This window comes from Drosophila santomea, chromosome 2R (genome assembly GCF_016746245.2).
Source record: "Drosophila santomea strain STO CAGO 1482 chromosome 2R, Prin_Dsan_1.1, whole genome shotgun sequence".
In the NCBI taxonomy this organism is placed as follows: domain Eukaryota; kingdom Metazoa; phylum Arthropoda; class Insecta; order Diptera; family Drosophilidae; genus Drosophila; species Drosophila santomea.
In genome coordinates, this window is record NC_053017.2 from 11,068,710 (window position 1) to 11,088,796 (window position 20,087).

The window sequence follows — 20,087 nt, forward strand, 5'->3', positions numbered from 1 at the left end:
AGTTTCGGTGGCTCGCAAACATTCGTAAATGTCATTAACAGTTGTAAGGGCTGCGTGCCACGCCCACACCCAAGAACTTTATGGCAGGGGCGGAAGCGGGTGGAGCGGGTATTTTTACACAAAATTACTTCTTTTATTCGCTGACTGACATTCATCATCATCATCAGCCGCAGTTCGCTGGCCAACGCCATGAAATGCGCCCTCACAATTTGTATTTTGATTCAACTTGAAATCCACTTGCGACTGACCTTAAAGTCCTAGCAAAAGCTAAGTGAAAATCGATTCATGAAGCTTATCAAGATTCAACTGGCTGGCTGGAAAGTTGTTACTTTGGATCAATGTATACATTCATACATCATAGATGACATAACACATTAAGAACAGCAGTCGTTGTGCGTTTCTTTATAGCATAGAAACTAAGGGTTTTTTATTTCATATTTAAATGTAAAAAGTACTATCTATATGCATACCACATAGATTACATGTATTGAATATTTTAAGGTGTCTAGATCTTAAGCGCATAAGTTCGTACAGCTAGATGGTTGGGGTAGTCTTTTTATCTACGATTATGTGTGTGAAAATTTGTTTTGTTAAATGTGCGTCGGCGAGAGTAAAATCAAATTTTGTACTAAATGTAATGGGGGGCATATTGGTGGTCTAGAGCAATATGAATACGTATTATATATACAAATTCGAAACAAAATAAAAACAAACTGAAATCGAAATAAAAATAAAGATGGCCACAAAAAATAAAAAGCCAACTAACGCTTCAAATCCGTGCTTAGTAGACCCTGGGCAGAATGTAGCTGCGCACCTGGGTGCCGTAGCGCTGCCAGGAGGAGTGATAGCGCGCCTGGTTCCGGGCGTTCGCTCGGGTGGCGCGATGGAGCAGGAGCAGTATGATCAGACTGAGGCCCAAAACTGGTGGCCAGGCAGGACGCAGGGCCATGGGTGCAGCCAGGGCCAGCAGGGCCACTATGTCGCCAAGATAGTTGGGCTGTCGTACCCAACCCCACATCCCGCTGAGCAGCAGACGGCTTCCCTGATACGTGTGAATAGTTTCGATGTTGGCAAAGATCGGACTCTGCGAGTTCAACCGGTATTTGTACTTGTAGGCGCATGTGAATCGCTTGACCAGCAATCCCAGAGACAGCAGAGCAGCCACTCCCAGCGGAGCATACCAGCAGGAGATGGGTACGCGCTGCTCGTAGAAATACTTGGTGACCGCCGTCAGCAGATATGGTGTGGCTGCGTAGCGCAGGAGCAGCAAGCAGCCATAGCCTTCGTGTTGCAGCTCAAAGGATGAGCTCAAGTGGTGCTCAAAAATGATGGCGTCCAGCACGTAGAACAGCAAACAGCTGGCCGAGAGCAGGGTGGCAGGATCATAGTTTACATTATTCCAGTAGTATTTGGCCTGGTACAGATAGCCCTCCTGTTCCCCCAGCTGCGGCTTCTGGGGCCACACGAGCGTTTGGTAGATGTAACAGGTGGTGTATATCAAAGTGGTCACCAGGGAGAGACGGTACTGAAACTGCTTCCAATCCACGCGTCCTAGCCACTTGGGATTTAGCTGCCTGCCGAGCGCGAAATCCACCACAAAGCTCCCGGTCCGGCCGTAATCATTGGTCAGCGTTTGGCGCAGCACATTGTACTTGGCGGTGTCCACCAGCCAGTAACTCCAAGCAGCTGCCACAAATGCGCCAACGAGTCCAAAAATGCAGAAACGTAGATAGTGACGCAGAACAAAGGTCACCACTGGGTACTTCAGATACTCGGCAACTCCTCCGGCAATCAAGAGCGTAAGCGAAACTGCTAGACAGTTAAACTTGTAGGTCTCGCGGGTGAGATGAACCCTTCGTCCTGGCAGCAGTGCCACCAGCAAGAATACCACCACCTGATAGGCGGCAAAGGCACCCACCACACGTGGCTGAAACACCTGGCGCGTTAGATAGTTCACATCCAGCAGTATACCCAGATTGAGGTGCTTAAACTGACAGGAATTCCTGGCCGTGCAGCTCCATGTCAAATAATAGACGGCGGTGGGCAGAAGAAGCAGAAGCAGGAAGGCGCCTAGCCAACCGCCGAATTCTCTAGGAGCCTTCAACTGGCGGCAAGATGTTTCCGCCGGTGTTGCCGAATTACGGGTTACATTGAAACTACGGAACTGATCCTCCTCCAATTCATCCTCCTCCTCGATATCCTCCTCGCCCGTAGAGTAACTGCGCTTGGAGGACTTCTCATCGTCGTAAACGGATCGGGACACACTCCTACTATAGCGACTGCCTTCTTCGGTGTTTGTCACTGGTGTTCCAGCTAAATTCGAGATTGTCTTCGACACCGATCTGCGCAGTCGGTCGGTGATGCGCTTGCGAATGGAATCCGTGTCCACCTCGCTGTCTCCCTCAGCACGGATCTCGATGCGCTCCGTGGTTGTGGTGGAGCTGGTTGTAGTTGTACGGCTGAAGCTGTTGCCGCTGTTCACGGAGCTTGTGTTGAACGCTTTGTTTGGGGCGCCGCTGGATGTGTTGGTGGTCAATGTCATGGGCAGATTGCTGGTGGACAGACGAACGGGCGAAGATACCTGTAATTTAAGATCATAAGTATGGTTGCCATAAGTGAATAAAGAAAGTCTGAAACTGTCTAACCTTGAAAAGTCGTGATTTCAAAATAACTAAATTGTAAAAAAATATGAAGGTACTCAAAAACTAGGTTACAAGTACTTTTGTGGACACTGATTAGATTAGATTTCCCTATTTCTGTAATCAGCAGTTTAGCTCAACAATTACAAATCCGTTATCTTCACCCGGAATTTCCTTATGCTGAGCCCCAAACTGACAAGCAGGGCGGGGGGTGCTACTTATCAGCTCCATAAAACACAAAGAAAAAGAAGCTCGAAATTTGTAATAAAGGTAGGAAGATAAAGCTAATAATATAGTGCGGTTTAATTATTTGTAATGGGTGACTGACTAATCACGTTTTTTATCATTACTAACCGAACTGAAGTCCATGGAAGTGTACAAATTAATTATATACGAATGAAATCCCAACTTATCTCATATTAGCTGTTTTTACATTAAATGCATTCGACTTCAAAATTGTAAATGACTGATAGTTGCAATACTAATCAAACGAAGAGAAGCACTTATCCACCGCCCAGCAAAACTGGTTTTTGCTGGAGAACTCACCTCGGAAACCTCTGGGATGGGCGTGCGTGCCTTGATGGCGACCTTGATGGGCAGCGAGGAACCGGGTCCAGATCCCGATCCGGTCAGCGGACCCACCGATGACCTCGGCCGGCTGGAGCGACGGGTGCGCGGCCCAAGTTCGGGTGACGGCGGTGCGGCGACCTTGTTGCGTGACGGGGAGGCACGTGTCCGGGTGGCAATACCGGTGGTGGCGGTGGCGGCTGCAGCGGCAGCTGTCAGGGAGCCCGCTCGTCGGGTCACCGGCAGGAGGCTGGGTTGCGTGGACTGGGCCAGAAGTGGACCGCTGGACACGTCTTCCGTGCGACGCGGGCGTCTCAGGCGTCGGTCCATGGTGTATGATAGCGGTCGAAAAAACGTGCTGCAAAACGGATATATGGTCAGTCGTTATCTATACATTCTGCTCGGCGAGAGCTGCATGTTATTTATAGTTTACAAAATACACACAATCTATAAATGTACTTAAGTAACGCTGCGGTTTTCTCTAGTTTCTTTGTGTTATTCTCTAATTTTCTGTATTTATTTGTGTTTGCGCGCCGAAAGGAAAAGCGACGTCGCTGCCGCAACTGTACATTCTGCAGGCAGCGACGCTGGCAGAACGCGCTCTCCCTTGCTCTCTTTCTACTGGCTTGTATTTTTTAAGCGCTGTTTAACTTAGTTTTAGCAGCTTTTAAGGCTTCGCCACTTAGTTACTCACTTCTAATGCGATTTGTTTGCAGTTTTTCACTTTATCGGGCTATTGAAACGCCGTAACTTCAGCATAAATCACTAGATAAAAAAGACGCGCGTCTCACTGTCGGCGGCTGAGGAAATTTTGTTGTAAAATGAGCGCGGCCCGTTTGCGTTGGTATTTTTCAGTGCTGGCTAACGCCGAAAGGCGTCTAACAGCACGCGGCATGAAGTTAACAGAGATTTAGGGGACACTTTACACAAATTAAAATAGATTTTACCTTAATTATCTTAAATTCTTACAATTATTTGTACACATTTCTACAATACCTTCAACTTTAATCGAACCAGATCACTACAAGAACATTTTAAGTCCATAAAAAAATATTTTAGGTATTTGATCTCTGCAAAGCCTTACAGTGCTCATTCTATTTATGTAGCTTATGAAGAGCCAAACTTTTCGTTTAAGTCAGCTTGTAAATTATTTGGGCAAGAGAAAAGAATACTGAAAATTAACATTTTTAAGAAACAAATAATTATTTACAAAATAAAGAATCAAAATAAGGAAAGCTGGTTAAGAACAGTTTTTCTTTTGACATTAAGGTAAATAATTAATTTAGCTAAAAATGAGCTAGAGTGCCGGATCTGGCGAGTGGCAGAAGAGTGACAGTCATTTATGGTATTATTTAGCACATTCTATCCCAATCTCCTCACACACATAACAAAAGGCAGGAGAAAAATTGTAAATTATTACGAATTTCCCGGACATTTTTCTGTCATTTCCCGAGCAATGTAAGTAGAAAGCATTCAAAAAACCTAATCCGCAACAAACACACACACAAAACCCGGACGAAAATGTTGCGCTTTCCAAATTGTGGTTATTAATTTGTTATGAAAACGTCTCTCTCACGGCCGCCTTCTATATGAAAAAAAAAAATTGGACAAACAACGAAGAAACCAAAAGTTGCGCTGCAGAATAGCAAGTGAGGTCCATTGGATCAGTTGAAAGGTTACCCCCAGGACATCGCCATGGTGACCCCGCAATCGCCGACGCCCATGTTCAATGGATTGGACGATGATCTCTACAGTGACGCCAAGTATGCCCATGAAATCAACGACAAGATGCGGGTTCCCAAGAGAATTAAGGCCACTGGGGAGTACTCCAACGAGGATCTGCTGCTGTCCAACCAGAACGGCATGATCAGCTCCTGGAACTATCACGACAAGATTGACATGAATGTACCCGATCGAATTGTGGTCCTGGGCCACAATCAGCACCTGGAGACGCGCTCTGCTCCGCGGGAAATTCAGCTGGAGAACTCCATTCTGCCCAAGAATCCATCGGTTGGATTGGTGCGCGTCCAGACGCCACCGCGCATCATCACCCTCACCGATCACCACTTCCCCTCGGCCTCCGAGGAGAGCTCTCCCATTCGGGCAAATGGTCATCATCTGTATGGTAATGATCTGGACGAGGACGCCGACGACGAGGAGGCCCATGCCACCCAATATGTGCGTGCCAATGGAGTTGCCCGTATGGGATTTCACGCAAATGACACCAATTCAGTTGAATCGGACTCGCAGGTGAGTAAATATATCCATATATCAAGAATATAATTTTGAGTTTTTTAATTCGATTGTATATGCTTCTAAATGAAACGGATTGGCAGAAGTAATTCGGCAAAGATTACGATTTTGCGTATCAGCAGACAGAAGAGCAACTTCGAGATTTTCTTATTAAGGGTACTTGATTGATAACTTGATTTGATAAAAGTGCATGTATAGAACCTAGCGATCTACACATGACGCAATGAAACAGCCAAGAATGGTAACAGATAGCGATCCCACTGCGTTTGCCACCCATTCTGCTTGCCAGGCGATTAATAACCAGCTGGTTTTATTGAATTCCTAATACTGCTTTGATAAGACGGCTGACCCAATTCCGATCGATTGTGTGGAAACACACTCTCACTCTTGTTAATCGCTGGAGTAAGCGTGGGCTTCCGGTCGATCCTCGCCCTCCTGTGAGTCCTTAAGACGCTTCGCAAAAGGACGACACTTCCAGATGTCCACCTCGGTGGCCAGGCACTTGCGAAAATCGAAATCGCACAGACCCAGGCTGTAAGTGCCCTCCATGGGCTCAAAGTAGTGGAGGCCGCGGCCAATCTTAATGACCACACCCGAGCTAAGCACGATCTTGCGATCATGCAAACTGTCGTCCATCTGGAAATTCATCTGGATGTTGCCAGCGGCCAGGTCGCTCCTTATTTGCTGCAGCATCTGCAACTGATTCTTGGGTGCCGCCGCATCTGGGCGCGTGGTGAGGCGAATATACTTTAGATAGCGACAGTTCTTGACCAGCACCTCCAAGAAGTTGAGCAAATTCCTGAAGTGAGGCGGCTCCGTGAGGTGTGGCTCATTGAGATGCGCCTCCCGGACGGCATCGTCCAAGTACGGACCAAACAGCCGCTGATAGCTCCTGCCCCTGGCACCCTGCTCGATGGTGATGTGATCCAGCATCCTGCTGGTGTGCAAGTGACCTTTGACCTGATCCCTCAGCTGTTTGGCCCGCGCCTCGTACATCTTCAGGTACTTCCCACACAGCTGGCGACGACACGGCTCCGCATCGGCCATCTGGGATAACTTGAAGATGCTCTCCTCGTAGAGGAGTATCGCCTCCATGATGTGACCCGTCTGCTCGCACTTCAGTGCACTGATTATCGCCTCCAGTTTCGGCAGCTCGCCATCATCCACTTCTGCGAGGTTGGGGCTGGTTGTCATTGTTCACTATACAGAAATTTCGATTTAGGGTGAATTTTAAAAAGTTGATTGTTTATTGATACAGCCTTTGAAAATGACTTGTTTCTGACAACTATTATTTGGCTTCGCTTAATATGGAGTCCTTGGTATAGAAGTCTTTTCCTAAATGTCACATTGATCCACATTTTTCCAAATCAAACACTTGTAAAATGGCAAACACATCTAAACCTGTACGTGGCAATAATCTTCGAATACCTTATGTCTTCCAGCTGACCACGGGCAGTGCCAGCAAGCGCTCGCAGTTGAATCAGCAGCAGCACAACAATCTGGATGCCTCAATGCTGGCGCACCGAGAGGGCACGCCCATGGGCGAGCTGACGCCCCACGAGGAGATCCTGTATCTGAGGCGCCAGCTGGCCAAGCTGAATCGCCGGGTGCTGAACATCGAGATCAACAATGAGCAGCGCACGCAGCGGGAGAAGATCGTCTACTGTCTGGGCCTGGCCTACTTCGTACTCAAGACAATATTCTGGCTGAATCGCAATTAGATAGGGACTACTGGCCACTATGACGGTTGGAGATCTGCGGTGGGTGGTGCCAGGATAACCACCATGCTATGGACACCCTTTTGGAACAGCTTCTTTCGTTTCTTGACTTCTGTGTTGTTTCTTTTGTGGAAAGGCTCTGAGAGAGACTTTGTTTTTTGTTTGCCATAACTTCGTAGTCTAAGCTCGATAATAAATAAGCGCAACACCGTTCTGTTTTGTACACCGTGGAAAACCAAAAAACAAAGGCCCCCCATACTTAATTTTTAAGATCTGGCACTTAAGAAGCGTGCATCTAAATTTAAGCTTTAATCTCTACGTGTTTCAACTGAGCAGACCCCCAAAAACACGAATCCGAATCGTCACGGCATTGCATTGAAAAGATATTGTTTAAAGGGTTGTTTCTATTGTAGATCTGTTAACATTTGATAATCCCAAAGTGAAGACAAGAACTCTAATGGTATTTGTATGCGAAATCCCATACGATAAATAGTTAAATATATACATAAATCTAATAGTACACTAAATCCCACAGAAATCATTGCATTGATTTTTGCATAACTACCGGAAACGAATGATATCCATTTAGAGTGTAGCATGAATCATCAATTGAATTCATCATGATATTTAAAATAAAACGTTTAAAGTACCAAACCAAAGTTTGTTTTCTTTTCCTCTTGTTTTTCCCCAGGAAATAAGATTTTCAGTTTTCAACGCATTTAAAAAATGTATTTATTTTAATTTGTTGGTTTTCTCTTTAAATTATACGTATAGTAATCAATTAAAACTACCGATTAAATGCAATTACATCTGCTTGTCTCATCTAACTTCCGACTTCCTCTTCTGCTATACATCTTTAGCTAACAAGACGTTAAACATTAAGTTTAATGCAAAATGACGAAAAGACCTGAGCGAAATTTCGTTCGATTCATTTGCGGTGTGTGTGTGTAATAGTTTTTCGTGTATTTGTCGTCTGTGAAGTGGATTATTTTCCCTTTCCAGCCCGATATTTTGATCGTTTAATCGCTTTCATCCAACTACTGAGAGAACAAGATGCAATTGTTTGTATCTTTTTATTTATAATGGAATTATGTTATCGTTTACTTTACACAATTTATATGCAAGTGGACTACTTTCCTCTTCAATTTCCATAACGATTCGCACTTTTTAGGCGAATCGCAGCAGGAACGAAAAAAAAACATCTCAACGCACATCCTACTACTCTTATTTCTTCTTCTCCTTTCCTGCTGGTTGTCCTCTTCTTTGTATATGGGCATTATAAAAGAAACGACTACTATAAACTTAAAAACTCATATGTATAAATACAATTTTGCTTATTTTCACGTATTTTTGTTCTCTCGCGTGTGTTTGTTTGTTAAGGGATACAACTTCAACAGATCTCGCTTGTTCATGTTGTCGATGAGATGATCGGGCTTGGCTTTTTGTATTATTAAGGGGGGAAACTTGTGGATGCTGATGTTTGGATGTGGTGTTGCCACCAGTGTTCTTGTTTGCTTGTGGGTTCTGGCTGGTTGTGTGTGACTTGGTGATGGATTGGGGGTTGGGAGATGAGCAGTCTACTCGCTCTCATCTTCGTCGTCCTCGTCGGACTCCTCCTTCTTGCTCTTCTTCGCTGCCTTTTTCGCTGGTTTCGCGCGCTTCTTGGCTCCACCGTTGGCAGCACTGCTGCCACCATTGGCCTCGAACTCCTTAACAGCCCGATCGTAGTCATCCTTGGCCTTGGCAGCCTTGGCCTCCCACTCCTAAGCATCAAATGAAGAAATCGTAATGTAAGTAAGGATATCGGGATAGCAATAACCATGTGCCAAGTGTACTTACAGACTTGTCCTTCATTGCCCTCCATAATTCGCCACCGCGCTTGGCCACCTCGGTAACCTTGATGCCGGGATTCTCGCGCTTGATCGACTCGCGGGCACTGTTGAGCCACAGCATGTAGGCGGAGAGTGGGCGTTTTGGCTTATCAGACATATTTGAATCTGTTTTTGTTGAAACTATTTAACAAGTGTTACACTAGGTATTTTTGCTTCGAGCTGCAAGTAAAAAAGGTAAATAATTGTAAGCTGGGTGTTTGCATAGTTTTTAACAGTCTACAGAGTCTGCTTAGCATTACTGTACTTGCACCCTGGTTAACTTTTAATTAACATTTGTTTCTGCAAGTGTAACAGCTGTAAGAAGCACATTTTCCAAGAACCATATCTTGATATCTAATAAAACTTATTTTCTGCCTATTGGGACTTGTAATATCCAAAACAGTTGCATTCTACTGTACTCTAAACCAGAACAGTAAGACTAAAAGATATTTTTTTAGAGATGAGATCAAATGCTGTACATTTTACGTAAAATAAAGCTATACCATTAAAGCCTGTACCTTCTAAAGCCATCTTAAAATATTCATTAATTCATATAACTACTTAGTAGTACTGTACTCGGCCGAAAACTAAACACTTTAATTCAAAATGTTATGGGCATCACATTTTCGTTTAGCAGCGCGCCATGTTCCTGTACCAAAAAGCAAGGCGAACACAACAGCAAGGGTAGCGTGAGCGAGACAGCAGGCCACCACCGGAACCAAGCGATGGCGGTGCAAGCGAGATGGCAAAACTACTAGGGCTATCGCTCAGGCACTCTTGAGCAAGAAACTAAATAAAAAAGAAACTGAAAAATGCGCGCGCGCGCGCTTGCTCTCTCCCGCTTCTTGCTTCTTCTATCTGCTCGAACGCGCGCCACTTAATAATTAATATGACATTAATTGGTGTTCTACAAAGGAATAAGCCTGGACCTTTCAGACCGCAACTGTTTGGCGGCTTAAAGGGCCGGCTATTTGGCAAAAAAAAAAAAAAAAAAGTGGCACTACTTTCGACGGCGAGTGCGGAAAGCAGCGAAATGGCAACACACTTTTTCTGTATGCGATGACTGCCTTATATTGGTACAGACTGCGCTCACAAAATGTATGAAAAAACCTCGAAAATGCTGGGGAAATGGCCGTTTGGGGTACAGATTTCAAAGAAGCACTTAATTTGTTGTAGGAGAGGCCATAATAAATGTGCTTTTAGCTATTAATGTTAGTTATTTAACGTGTTTTATCACAGCGCTCTTTGAACTCCTTTTCTCTCTCATTCTCTTTGTCTCTCGTTGAAGTAACTTGGAAACTAGCCGCTTATTTGAACAAGTTGTTGGTTTATCACTTATGCATGTGTTATTTGTCACAAAATTGATGTTTTTTAAAGTATTTATCTTATTTGCTGCCGTCCGTTCACCAACCTTTGTCGCTTGTTCTTCGAAAAAAACTGAACGAGTCAGCGTCGACTGCCAAAAAGGAAGGCGGCGCTCTCACACGTACTCCGCTGCCGCAGTCAACGGCGGCAGAGGTGCGCAAAAAAATGAAGGCGGCAGATGTTCGAGAGAAAGAGAGCGGGAGAACTGCGTGGCTTTGCGGTTCGCGTTGTTTTTACCACATTTCTACAACTTTCTTATCTGCCGATACTCAGAAATGGTATTTTTAACAAATATAAAATCATTTTGTTACACTAACAGGATAAAGAAATTATTTACAAATAAATATCTTGAACAGACTACATGTCACTCTCTCAGAGAGCAAGAGAGCAACGCCGCTCTCTCCGAACCGGCAAATTAAAAGAGAAACGCTAAATGTCGGGTAAAAACAAATGCACAAAACCGCATATCTTATAGGAAATAGTAAAGCAAAAAAAGCGCGCGATTTGCTTGGCGTCTAGAAAACAATTTGAAAAATTGATACTTTTCGGGTGAAAAATAAGGGGAACTGCGACGTTGGCGGCCATTTTGAGGCGAGGCCTAAGAAGCAGCGAGCAAAGTGAAGAAGTCAAAGCCAAAATGGCAACGCTTTCTCTGCTCTTCTTTGGCTTTGGGGTACAGACACGCGCTGCTTGATTGAATTCACAACTAATTTAATAACGAAAAATTGCATTTGGCACTATGAATATACTTCACACAACTGGGCACTTATATCTGTATAACTAACTCCATAAAGTCTTTATGTTTTATATTGCACAATATTATTTAGAACTCAGTAGAGGAAACCAACCTTGCGCTTGTGTGGCTAAAAATGAACTGTACGGAAGAACGCGACTGTCGGCAGAACGAAGAAAACGAGTGAAGATGCGGCAGGGTGAAAGAAATGCCGACAAGCAGCGACGTCGGCAGCGACGCCGTGTTGGTATTGGTGAGAGCGAAAGAGAGTTTCTCTCGCTCTCACTGCGATGGCGAGCAAAACGGAAAGCGATAAATGGCATGTAAAAACAAATAAAACGCTAAGCAGGGAAAATGCGTTTTGCACAATAGTAGACCATCTAAATGGGCGAAAACAAATAAAAGCAAGTCTCGACTCCTGCGAAATATTGCAACTATTTTGCGGTTTCGCATTTTCTTCCACTTTCCCATGAGTACAAACTGCACGGGAAGCAGAGTAAACTCTCTCAGTTGAGCAGTACGCATACCACAAAGAACGAGGGTCGCTTTTCAAAAATGGCGCCAAAAATTATATTCCAAAAAAAATAGGTACCATTAAAAATATATTTTAAAAATTTTAAAATTCGTCAACCTACCTTAGATTATCGTTGTATCAACTAATCCCTACTAATCGGCTCACTTTATAATACAAAATGTTTTCCTACTTGACGAATTATTCGCCTATATTTAGATTTTTCCCAAATAATATTTGGGCAAATCGAAAATCGAAGTCAGTTAATTTAATAATAATATAATAATAAAAATATATGTAATAACCATTTTTCTGGCTCAAAATAAATATTAACTCCCAACAGCTGATTGTTTTTATTAAGTAAAAGGAAAGGAAGATTTAAAATATATTTCCTTCTTTCCGACTGTCATAATTAATTAAAATATTTTTTTTTTCGAAATTGGTGTGAAGTAAAATGAAATACTATTTGCAAAAGATCCTTATAGGAAAATAACCGTTACATATCGGCTAGATTTTCAGCGGCAGATGCAGCAATCCATTTTCCCACAATCAAATCGTAAATGCCCAGAAACGGGAACAAAGGATTCCAGAATCTTGGCTGCAGTTTTTCCTCCTGAAGGCACAAAGGATAACGATGTCACGCGCTGTTGCAAGTTCACAATAGCGAAGGATGAAACAGGAAAAGCAAAGGGGCGAGAGCAAAGGAAAGACAAACAAGCATAGAACCTACCTGAAGGGAAGAAACTGCATTCCGTTGCACACAGATTGCACGAGGGAAAATCTGCTTCGAAATCAAGAAATTGCATTATTGGTGCAAAATGGGCGAGCCAAATGTTTTCTGTTAATTAACAGCTGCTGTTAATGCGCGATCCCTCTTCAATTCTCCATTTGAGTAGCAAAAAAAGAGCGGCAAGACAACTTCAATTCAGCTGTACATTCATGTATGTACATATGTACGTGCGGATACGCATATATTTCCGTTATTATGTATATAATATTTATATATGTATATATAAATATGTTTTTATTTTTTAATGAAACAAAAATATAAACATAAATTTTTAGGGGTCGGAAGACGAAACTTTGAGTGCGCCACTGTGGTCGAAGAGCGCCGTTCCAATACGTATAACGGACCTGCGCTCTCTTTCGCTCGCCAAAGCAGCAAAGCAATTCGTCAGCACTTTCATTCGTTTTTGCTTTGGCAATACTTTAAAAAACCGTTGTTTACTAGCTTATTTGAGGTTTTGGGTGTTGAAAACATTTTCAATCTGTAACTTAATATAACTAATGTTATTTTCATTTTTAAACTTACTTCATAGGCAAGGACCGTGGAACTAAAGAAACTTTCGTTCGACAGCTCGTTTAATTTTGTAGTTTCAAGTCAATAACAGTTTAAATTCCTGTCTTTTGTGCTTTACGAAAGCAGACTTGCAGAAGCACACAGCAAAAGCATCGCAGAAACAGCCTCACATGAGCAAAACAGCAATAGAGAGGTGGAGAGAAGCAGCAGAAAAGCAGAAAGCAAAATGTACATCGTCAGTTGGGGAGCAGCAGTTGCTCGGCGTGGTTATCGTTTGTGCTTTTCCCTTTGTGCTTTTTGGCACGTGGGACAATTGCCAAAACGGGTTCTCTAAATATAGAAAGCACTACCAAAAAAGATCATTTATTGAAGGCGGCCATGAATAGTGCAGTACCGCCCGGCGTGGTAGGACTACCCTATCGATTTTCGGATGAGCGTACGGTCAAGTTCGTAGAGCTTTACGGCCGGGAGCCTTGTCTTTGGAACAAACGACCCTATTTGCGACGAGCTCGAAACGCCGCCTATCGGCGAATTCAATCCGGGATCAATGCTGATATAGAGCCATACGAATCAGGTCTTACCATACAGGGCGTCAAGATGAAGATCAAGAATCTCCGTACTGGGTACCACCAGGAGCTGAAGAAGATCAGAACTATTGCGGGATACCAGCCAAAGACGCCCTGGTTTGCCCCACTTCACGGTTTCTTGGCAGAGTTCTTGGACACGGTAAGGGATATTTATGATTCGAGGATTTGTATATAAGAATAAGATCTAGGACATGACTTTTTTAAGCTTATTTTGAAATAATATGTAAAGACTCATTGCCAAGCTTCCCAATTGAAATTCTGGTACCAGCAAAAATAGCTTACACTGGAAAACTTTAGAAAAAGTAAGAATAATAGAAAGGAATAAATCTTTTTTATCTCCTGCAACATGCTTATTCAGCATTTTGAGGAACTGAAAATGAATAGCACACAAATGTGTGCTTATGTATCACAAATGGTAATTCTATCAGAGCAGTAATATGAACGTATGTACATATGTATGTATATATGTATCTTTGCAACCGCCAGGAAATCATTGAATAATATTCTTCGAATATTCCACGACGAATATTTTTTGTGACCCACTGTATGAGTAAACATAATATGCTTTTAAAAAACTTTTGTAGCAGAGTTGAAGCAGTAGTCTTTTGCCCATATGCCCACACAGTTGACGAAATATCGCGATCCACTAATTGAATCAATATGAAAACATATTGTGAGGTAGGATAGGTTTGTATCAAACCCTTTTTATTGTAATTTTTAATAGTTAGTTAGTTTATAGATGATAACGGGAAGTTTGCTGACTGGTTTTCATTCATAGCCTTAAGTTCCAGTTTGCTCATGTATAAATGATAACACAAATAACAATGTCGTATTCTTTGTATTCCTATAGAATGAGTTGGATACAGCAACCACTCCACAACTTAGGCGTCTGCAGATTCGACTTACCAGAATGAAGCCGATTAAGATACAGACTGAGATTAAGCCTGATCCAGATGATTTTTGTGCCACCGAGAGGCCATTGGATCCTACACCCTCGTCCTTATTTACTGTTTTGCCAGCACCCATGACCATGGACCAGCCACCCACTCCACCGCCTTCCCTGCCCAAGATCGGAGACCTCAACTCACCAGGACTTCCAGCCCCAGTTCCTGTTCAAATGCCCCTGCCCCTGTCCACAGCCTGCTCCATTTCTGAAAAGAGTGAGGTCCTTGGATTGGGTCTGGGATCATCGGCAGCTGGACGGGCGAATGGAGTTGGACTCGGAGTTGGAATGCGAGGCGAGGACGAGTTCACCTACTTTGGTCTGAGCGTTGCCGCGCAAATCCGGAATATGCCATTGGCTAGTGCGATGGTAATGCAGTCGAAAATCCAGTATATGCTCTCTATGGAGCGTCGTAAGATTAACGGCCATCCTGGCGATATGGATATATTATTTAACTAAAATCTAAGTTTCTTTAGTAAACTATGGAGATTACATTCCTTTATGAATCTGTGAATATGGTTATACGTTATCTACTTGTATAATTTGGCAGAAAATCTTTAATTGTTAAATTAGGCAGACTTAAGTGCTGTGTTCTTGTTGGAGAACACTAAGTATCATGTTGCACTAAACTCAAATGCAAAGCATTCTCATTTTAAATATAAGTTACAAAAGAAAATGAACAAGGGAAAAATAAAAGTTATGTTCATATCACATCATTCAAAGTCTATTGTTTCATCTAAGCAAAAGTAAAGACTTTCAATTTAAATTGAAATAAACGTATATTATGTATTGACATCTGTAAACCTCACATCAGTCAAAAAAAAAATATACTCAAAATAATATAATTTGTCTTAACGATAACATACTCTGTACCCCCGACTTTTCATTTAAGTTGGTTTATCTAGTGGCTTCCATTTGCGAGCGTTTACTGTGAGGACGGATGAAGAAAAGCAAGGCGTAAAAATGCAAGTGGGAGAAAGCAAAACTGTACTGTAAAGCAAGGCAACTAAGAGAGCGAACCACCGAAAAGCGGCTCAAATGAACTAAACTTTCGAGCTTTTATGATTCCTAAGATCTCGGCGTTCATACGGACGGACAGATGGCCAGATCGACTCGTATATATACTTTAATTAATAATAAAACTAATTTCCATTGTCTCACACCTCGACAATGGAAACAGTTTATCATGTTTTTAATATTAGTCATCAAAAACGTTTTAATAACTCAAAAGTCCAACTAGGCTCTAGGACCACCATCGATTGAAAGAACTTGCACTGTAGTCTGCCCACATATGCTTGTTGCAGTTTAGAGCCCCGCTTTAAATTGGGTCACAAGGGAGTGAGTCCTGTTGCTCTTGTTGGTTTTGCCACTGCCTGGTGCTGCAACAATAGGCCCCACGGAATGTGCCGAAGATACAGATACTGAACTTGGCCGTGGAGGCCGATGGGGCATGGGGCGTATGGTGTATGGTGTATGGCGTGGGGCATTCGGATTTGCACTCCCATCCCGTGCTCGTTGTTGCTAGCGACCGGCAAGCTCTATCCAAAACACACACACTAACATACTAACAAAACAACAAAGCGTCGCCGGGCCATCGCCAACCGTATTATTTAGCGAGTTGCTCCCCAGATTTTCCCCCGATTTCCCCTTTTTGGCGCACATGCAGCCACATCAGCTGTTCGCCAGAAACGAACCCCGTGGAAGGTGGGAGCACAAAACAGAAACAGAAATCGAAAGAGAATCCGAATCATAAAGGAAGGCGATATAAGTGAATCGAGGTGTACCTCAGGTTTTCATTTCACCTGCTGTGTTATTAAAAGCTTACGGAACGCACTTGATTCAAGCTGTAAACTAGGGACTATTTACTGTTTAATCTCCGATCCTTCAGCAGCACAAAACTCATCTCTAAAAAATCAAACAATCAACTTTGCTTTACTTCTTGATATGCATAAAAGGAAACCCAGACTAACTAAAATTTTCTTTGAAATTACCTTTTGACTTTACGGCATGAACAATTGCAAGGGGAAATCATAGCTCCGTTAGCACCATTTTTTTTCCTACTAAACGATCCCCTACAAAAAGTGGCGCCAAAAAGATATCTTCGCTCAGAGCCGTAAGACCCTCAATAAAACGTAAAGGCAAACCGAAGTGCATTTAGTCCATATGCCAAGCATATTGGTTCGAGTAGGTTGGGCAAAAACGATGCAACGTTGTGGAGCGGCAACAACAAGTGCCCCGTGTGCCATATACCGTGTCCCCTGTTCCTGCGTTGTTTGCCTGCATCCTGCTGCGAGTACTTCAGTCTCCTGATTGTCTGCACAAGGATATGCCAGGAGTGCTCATGTGTGTGTGTGTGCGTGCTGGCAACATTCACTTACTCAAGGCATATCACGCAGCTCAGTTCCATGAAAGGCACAAACTGCTCGACCCTGCAATCCGCACAAATTCGTCTACTAAACCGAATAAATGTGAAGCCGGAGTCCATATTCTTGTGTGGCATGTCCACGTCCAGGCAGCAGGAATCAACCTAAGCGGGGTCGGTAAGAGGAATGTGGAGAAAGGAAGACCCAGACACACCAAGGATCTCAAAGAGGAATGCTTAGTACACACAAAAAGGTCCGAGGCCGTCACTATGCTACTCTTCAGCCATTACCAAAATGAAAAGTTGCAGCAGAATGTGGCAGGAAAGAAGCATGTGTTCCATAGCTCATTCTACTTTATGCTCGATGATCCAATGCGCTCCCTAAAGTTTCAATAAACCTTATTCCAATTTATTACAACTTAGCAATTAGTTAAAAATAAAAAGAATATATAATTTACTCCTTGGGCAGTGATTTATTAAATGGTAATGTGATTCCCAAGAGGGTGATATTAGTAGCCAACAAATGAAGATGAACACCCCGTAGAGCATCCATCCTTCGATCGGATTGCTCTCCACAATGCTGGCACATCCAAGTACATACGCATGCTGGCTCGTTATATCCACATCCTGTCAAATGTGCGCCTCATGCGTCCGTCCCCAATACGATGAAGCGTCGCCAGTTCGCTCGGCTCGTTAGCTGGTTCGTTTTTGCATACTCCTCCCGATGAGCGGCTGCCCCTCATCCACGGCCACTCCTGGCCGACAATTGCCACCACCGAAAGGCGCCGTCAGCCGCTCAGTCGCTTAGTCGGTCCGCCGACTGCAGCCCGCTTGGGTATCAAAACCGAAAACGAAACCAACACCGAGCCATAACATCAGAGCCCACCTAACACAACCCAACACCACCCCACACCACCCCACCATCCCCCGGCGATGTCATCCGTCGGCCGGGCCGTTGGCTTCATACTACGGCTATGGCGATGGCTATGGCTACACAGACACACGGCAGAAATGAGACGACAAACAACCATAATAATCGACCGACCCACTGGCACGGTGGGACCAATGGGCCAAGCAAAATATGTGCATTTCTGGATCTAGAAATTATGCTATATTTTCCGGATATCGGTACACAACAATGATGAATGCTGCAAAGCAACCCCTTTGTAGGCACCCCAAAATGTTTTGGGTTGAGGTCAATGATCTGTAAAATACGTTACCTTGTTAGTCCCATCAAGGAATACAGTTGCAATACCTTTTCTAAAGATATTTGCATTTTTGTAGAGATCCTATAATATTTCAGTTAAGGGTGCAAGAAAAGGCTTTACTAAAAGGCATTCAAAATGTAACGATCTTCCACTGAACTACCTTACTTTATGAACAAACTTGCTACTTTGTATCTCATGCGTACCACATTTCGTATCCTAAAGATATGAAAATAAATGTCACTTTCATATGACCATATGCATATTTTACCAATGCGAACTTATCAGTGGCACTTGCATCACGGAATCACAAATCCAAAATCTGGTTAATCCGTTGAGCGATTCATCATTAGACGCACTCAGATTGTCCCACTGCATTTTCGCATACCCTACGCCCAAACGAATCGGGTTCTTCGGTTGCGTGTGTTGTTTGCCTTTGCTTCGGACTCGGGCAGATACAGATTCAGATTCAGATTCCGACCGATTCAGATACAGTCGCACACACAGTCGCGTATGTGGAACGACCGCCTCAGTCCCTCTCCCTCAGCCCCTCGCCGTCTCCCTCGCACCCTCGCACCCTCAGCCCCGTCTCGCTCGCACCAACTCCCCTTCAGAGACTCGTTCGGTTCGTATTTTCGTATTTAGCTGTAGCTACAGCCGTGCTGTACTGCGGTCTATAGAGCGAGATACTGGTGAACGAAAAACACTCGGGACTGGTCGACTCGGTGAGTGCGCTTTTTCATCGCCGGAATTTCGGCTGTCGCTTTCCTCGATTAGATAAGGCCATTTCGAACAGCGCTCTGATATCATTACGCCGATGTATTATTGTTGTAACTTTGAGTCCGTGTCCAATCTGTCTACTTACTAAAAATTTGTTTATTTGTCTTTTATTGAAATTTTTATAAAAAATAATATTTTATTAATTTTTTATAGTTTGCCTACAGTATATTATTTAATGTGACTACAGCAAATAGATTTGTAGATGTTCATATACATATGTATGTAACTTTCGTAAAAAATATATATAATAAGTATTCGGGGACAATACCTTGATTAACAGAGCACCATAAAATGAATTGGTTATGGATTAATTTTCACACTAAAAATTTGTCAGTGTTTTAAAAATATATTTCTCATTTAAATTGCTTACAGCACCTTATTTTCCAAGATGCAATCATGAAAATCACACACAAACTAATTAGGAACAGTAATTACTAAACATTATTTAGACCAGTCTATGCCAAAGTTTTCAATAAAATTATATATCATTATTAAATGTAAATAATGTCAATTAAATTACTGATTTTTAATTTCTATACGAACAAAAATTAATGGTTCTAAATGGCATTCGAATGATTTATATTTTCTGAACACTTTCCCATACTCTGTACACTGCACGTTGTGTTTTATAGGTTCCTAGCAAACAAAGGTCTAAATTTCAGAATTTCTTAATTAAATATTGAACCATTTAAATGCCATTCGGTAGCCTAATGTTTTTCCAAAATTTCCTCATACAAAAACTCTTCAATTTAGTTTAAAAAATTTGATTTTTATAACTAAAAATGTGGGATTTTACTAATATTTTAATTATTGCTTGCAGAAAATGTCCAAAACGCGGATATTTAAATGAAATATCAAAGAAATTTGAATGCCATTTGTAGGATGGATGTTTTCCCGAAATTTTCCCATACCCAGTACACCCCATGTTAGTGATAAAACCATCCGAAATTCGACTAAAAAGCGGACAAGATATGTCGAACGAGAGTGCTCAAAGCGAACCAGAGGCCAGTCAGGCCAAACCAAGACCAAGACCAGGCGGCCATGTTCATTGCTTTGACTCTGCGCTCTTGCCGTTCCGTTGATACCTCCACCTCCATCTCCGCCTGTACCTCCACCTCCATCTGCTCTGCTCTGGCGTGCTGTGTGTTCATATAACGAACGAACGAACGAACCCAGCAGAGCCAAAGCAAAAACCCACACATCCGCACATTTCGCCAGCCAGGCCAGATACACACCGATAGGGAAACGTTCTG

General features: G+C 43.0%; 5 protein-coding genes across 10 annotated transcripts; 2 read left to right on the forward strand and 3 right to left on the reverse strand.

Moving 5' to 3' along the window:
- Positions 1-393: 393 nt before the first annotated feature.
- Positions 394-4,052, reverse strand: LOC120444808 (lamin-B receptor). 2 transcript variants are annotated; one of them, XM_039624755.1, is made up of 3 exons: positions 3,901-4,052; positions 3,186-3,564; positions 394-2,581 (listed from the first exon to the last, which is right to left on the reverse strand). In XM_039624755.1, exons 2-3 carry the CDS (start codon positions 3,534-3,536, stop codon positions 782-784), a joined length of 2,151 nt encoding a protein of 716 aa, XP_039480689.1. In that variant the 5' UTR covers positions 3,537-3,564; positions 3,901-4,052; the 3' UTR covers positions 394-781. The 2 variants fall into 2 exon arrangements, with proteins under 2 accessions (XP_039480689.1, XP_039480690.1); XM_039624756.1 differs by lacking the exon at positions 3,901-4,052 and adding an exon at positions 3,651-3,781.
- Positions 4,053-4,540: 488 nt separating this feature from the next.
- LOC120444810 (transport and Golgi organization protein 11) lies at positions 4,541-7,831 on the forward strand. Its single transcript, XM_039624757.2, has 3 exons — positions 4,541-4,664; positions 4,827-5,456; positions 6,902-7,831. The coding sequence occupies exons 2-3, from the start codon at positions 4,902-4,904 to the stop codon at positions 7,178-7,180; spliced, it is 834 nt and encodes a 277-aa protein (XP_039480691.1). The 5' UTR covers positions 4,541-4,664; positions 4,827-4,901; the 3' UTR covers positions 7,181-7,831.
- On the reverse strand, positions 5,753-6,857 carry LOC120444811 (MIT domain-containing protein 1). Its single transcript, XM_039624759.1, has one exon. It carries the CDS (start codon positions 6,651-6,653, stop codon positions 5,850-5,852), a length of 804 nt encoding a protein of 267 aa, XP_039480693.1. The 5' UTR covers positions 6,654-6,857; the 3' UTR covers positions 5,753-5,849.
- Positions 7,832-8,236: 405 nt separating the features above from the next.
- Positions 8,237-11,385, reverse strand: LOC120446086 (high mobility group protein D). 2 transcript variants are annotated; one of them, XM_039626874.1, is made up of 3 exons: positions 11,262-11,385; positions 9,017-9,228; positions 8,237-8,940 (listed from the first exon to the last, which is right to left on the reverse strand). In XM_039626874.1, exons 2-3 carry the CDS (start codon positions 9,164-9,166, stop codon positions 8,755-8,757), a joined length of 336 nt encoding a protein of 111 aa, XP_039482808.1. In that variant the 5' UTR covers positions 9,167-9,228; positions 11,262-11,385; the 3' UTR covers positions 8,237-8,754. The 2 variants fall into 2 exon arrangements, with proteins under 2 accessions (XP_039482808.1, XP_039482809.1); XM_039626875.2 differs by lacking the exon at positions 11,262-11,385 and adding an exon at positions 10,460-10,480.
- A 1,782-nt stretch (positions 11,386-13,167) lies between these two features.
- On the forward strand, positions 13,168-17,306 carry LOC120446452. 4 transcript variants are annotated; one of them, XR_006356472.1, is made up of 3 exons: positions 13,228-13,683; positions 14,395-15,602; positions 15,728-17,306. XR_006356472.1 is itself a non-coding variant. In XM_039627445.2 (2 exons), exons 1-2 carry the CDS (start codon positions 13,336-13,338, stop codon positions 14,944-14,946), a joined length of 900 nt encoding a protein of 299 aa, XP_039483379.1. In that variant the 5' UTR covers positions 13,168-13,335; the 3' UTR covers positions 14,947-17,306. The 4 variants fall into 4 exon arrangements, 3 of the variants coding, with proteins under 3 accessions (XP_039483379.1, XP_039483380.1, XP_039483381.1); XM_039627445.2 differs by having other exon boundaries at positions 13,168-13,683; positions 14,395-17,306; XM_039627446.2 differs by lacking the exon at positions 13,228-13,683 and adding an exon at positions 14,120-14,222 and having other exon boundaries at positions 14,395-17,306.
- The last annotated feature ends 2,781 nt before the right edge of the window (positions 17,307-20,087 follow it).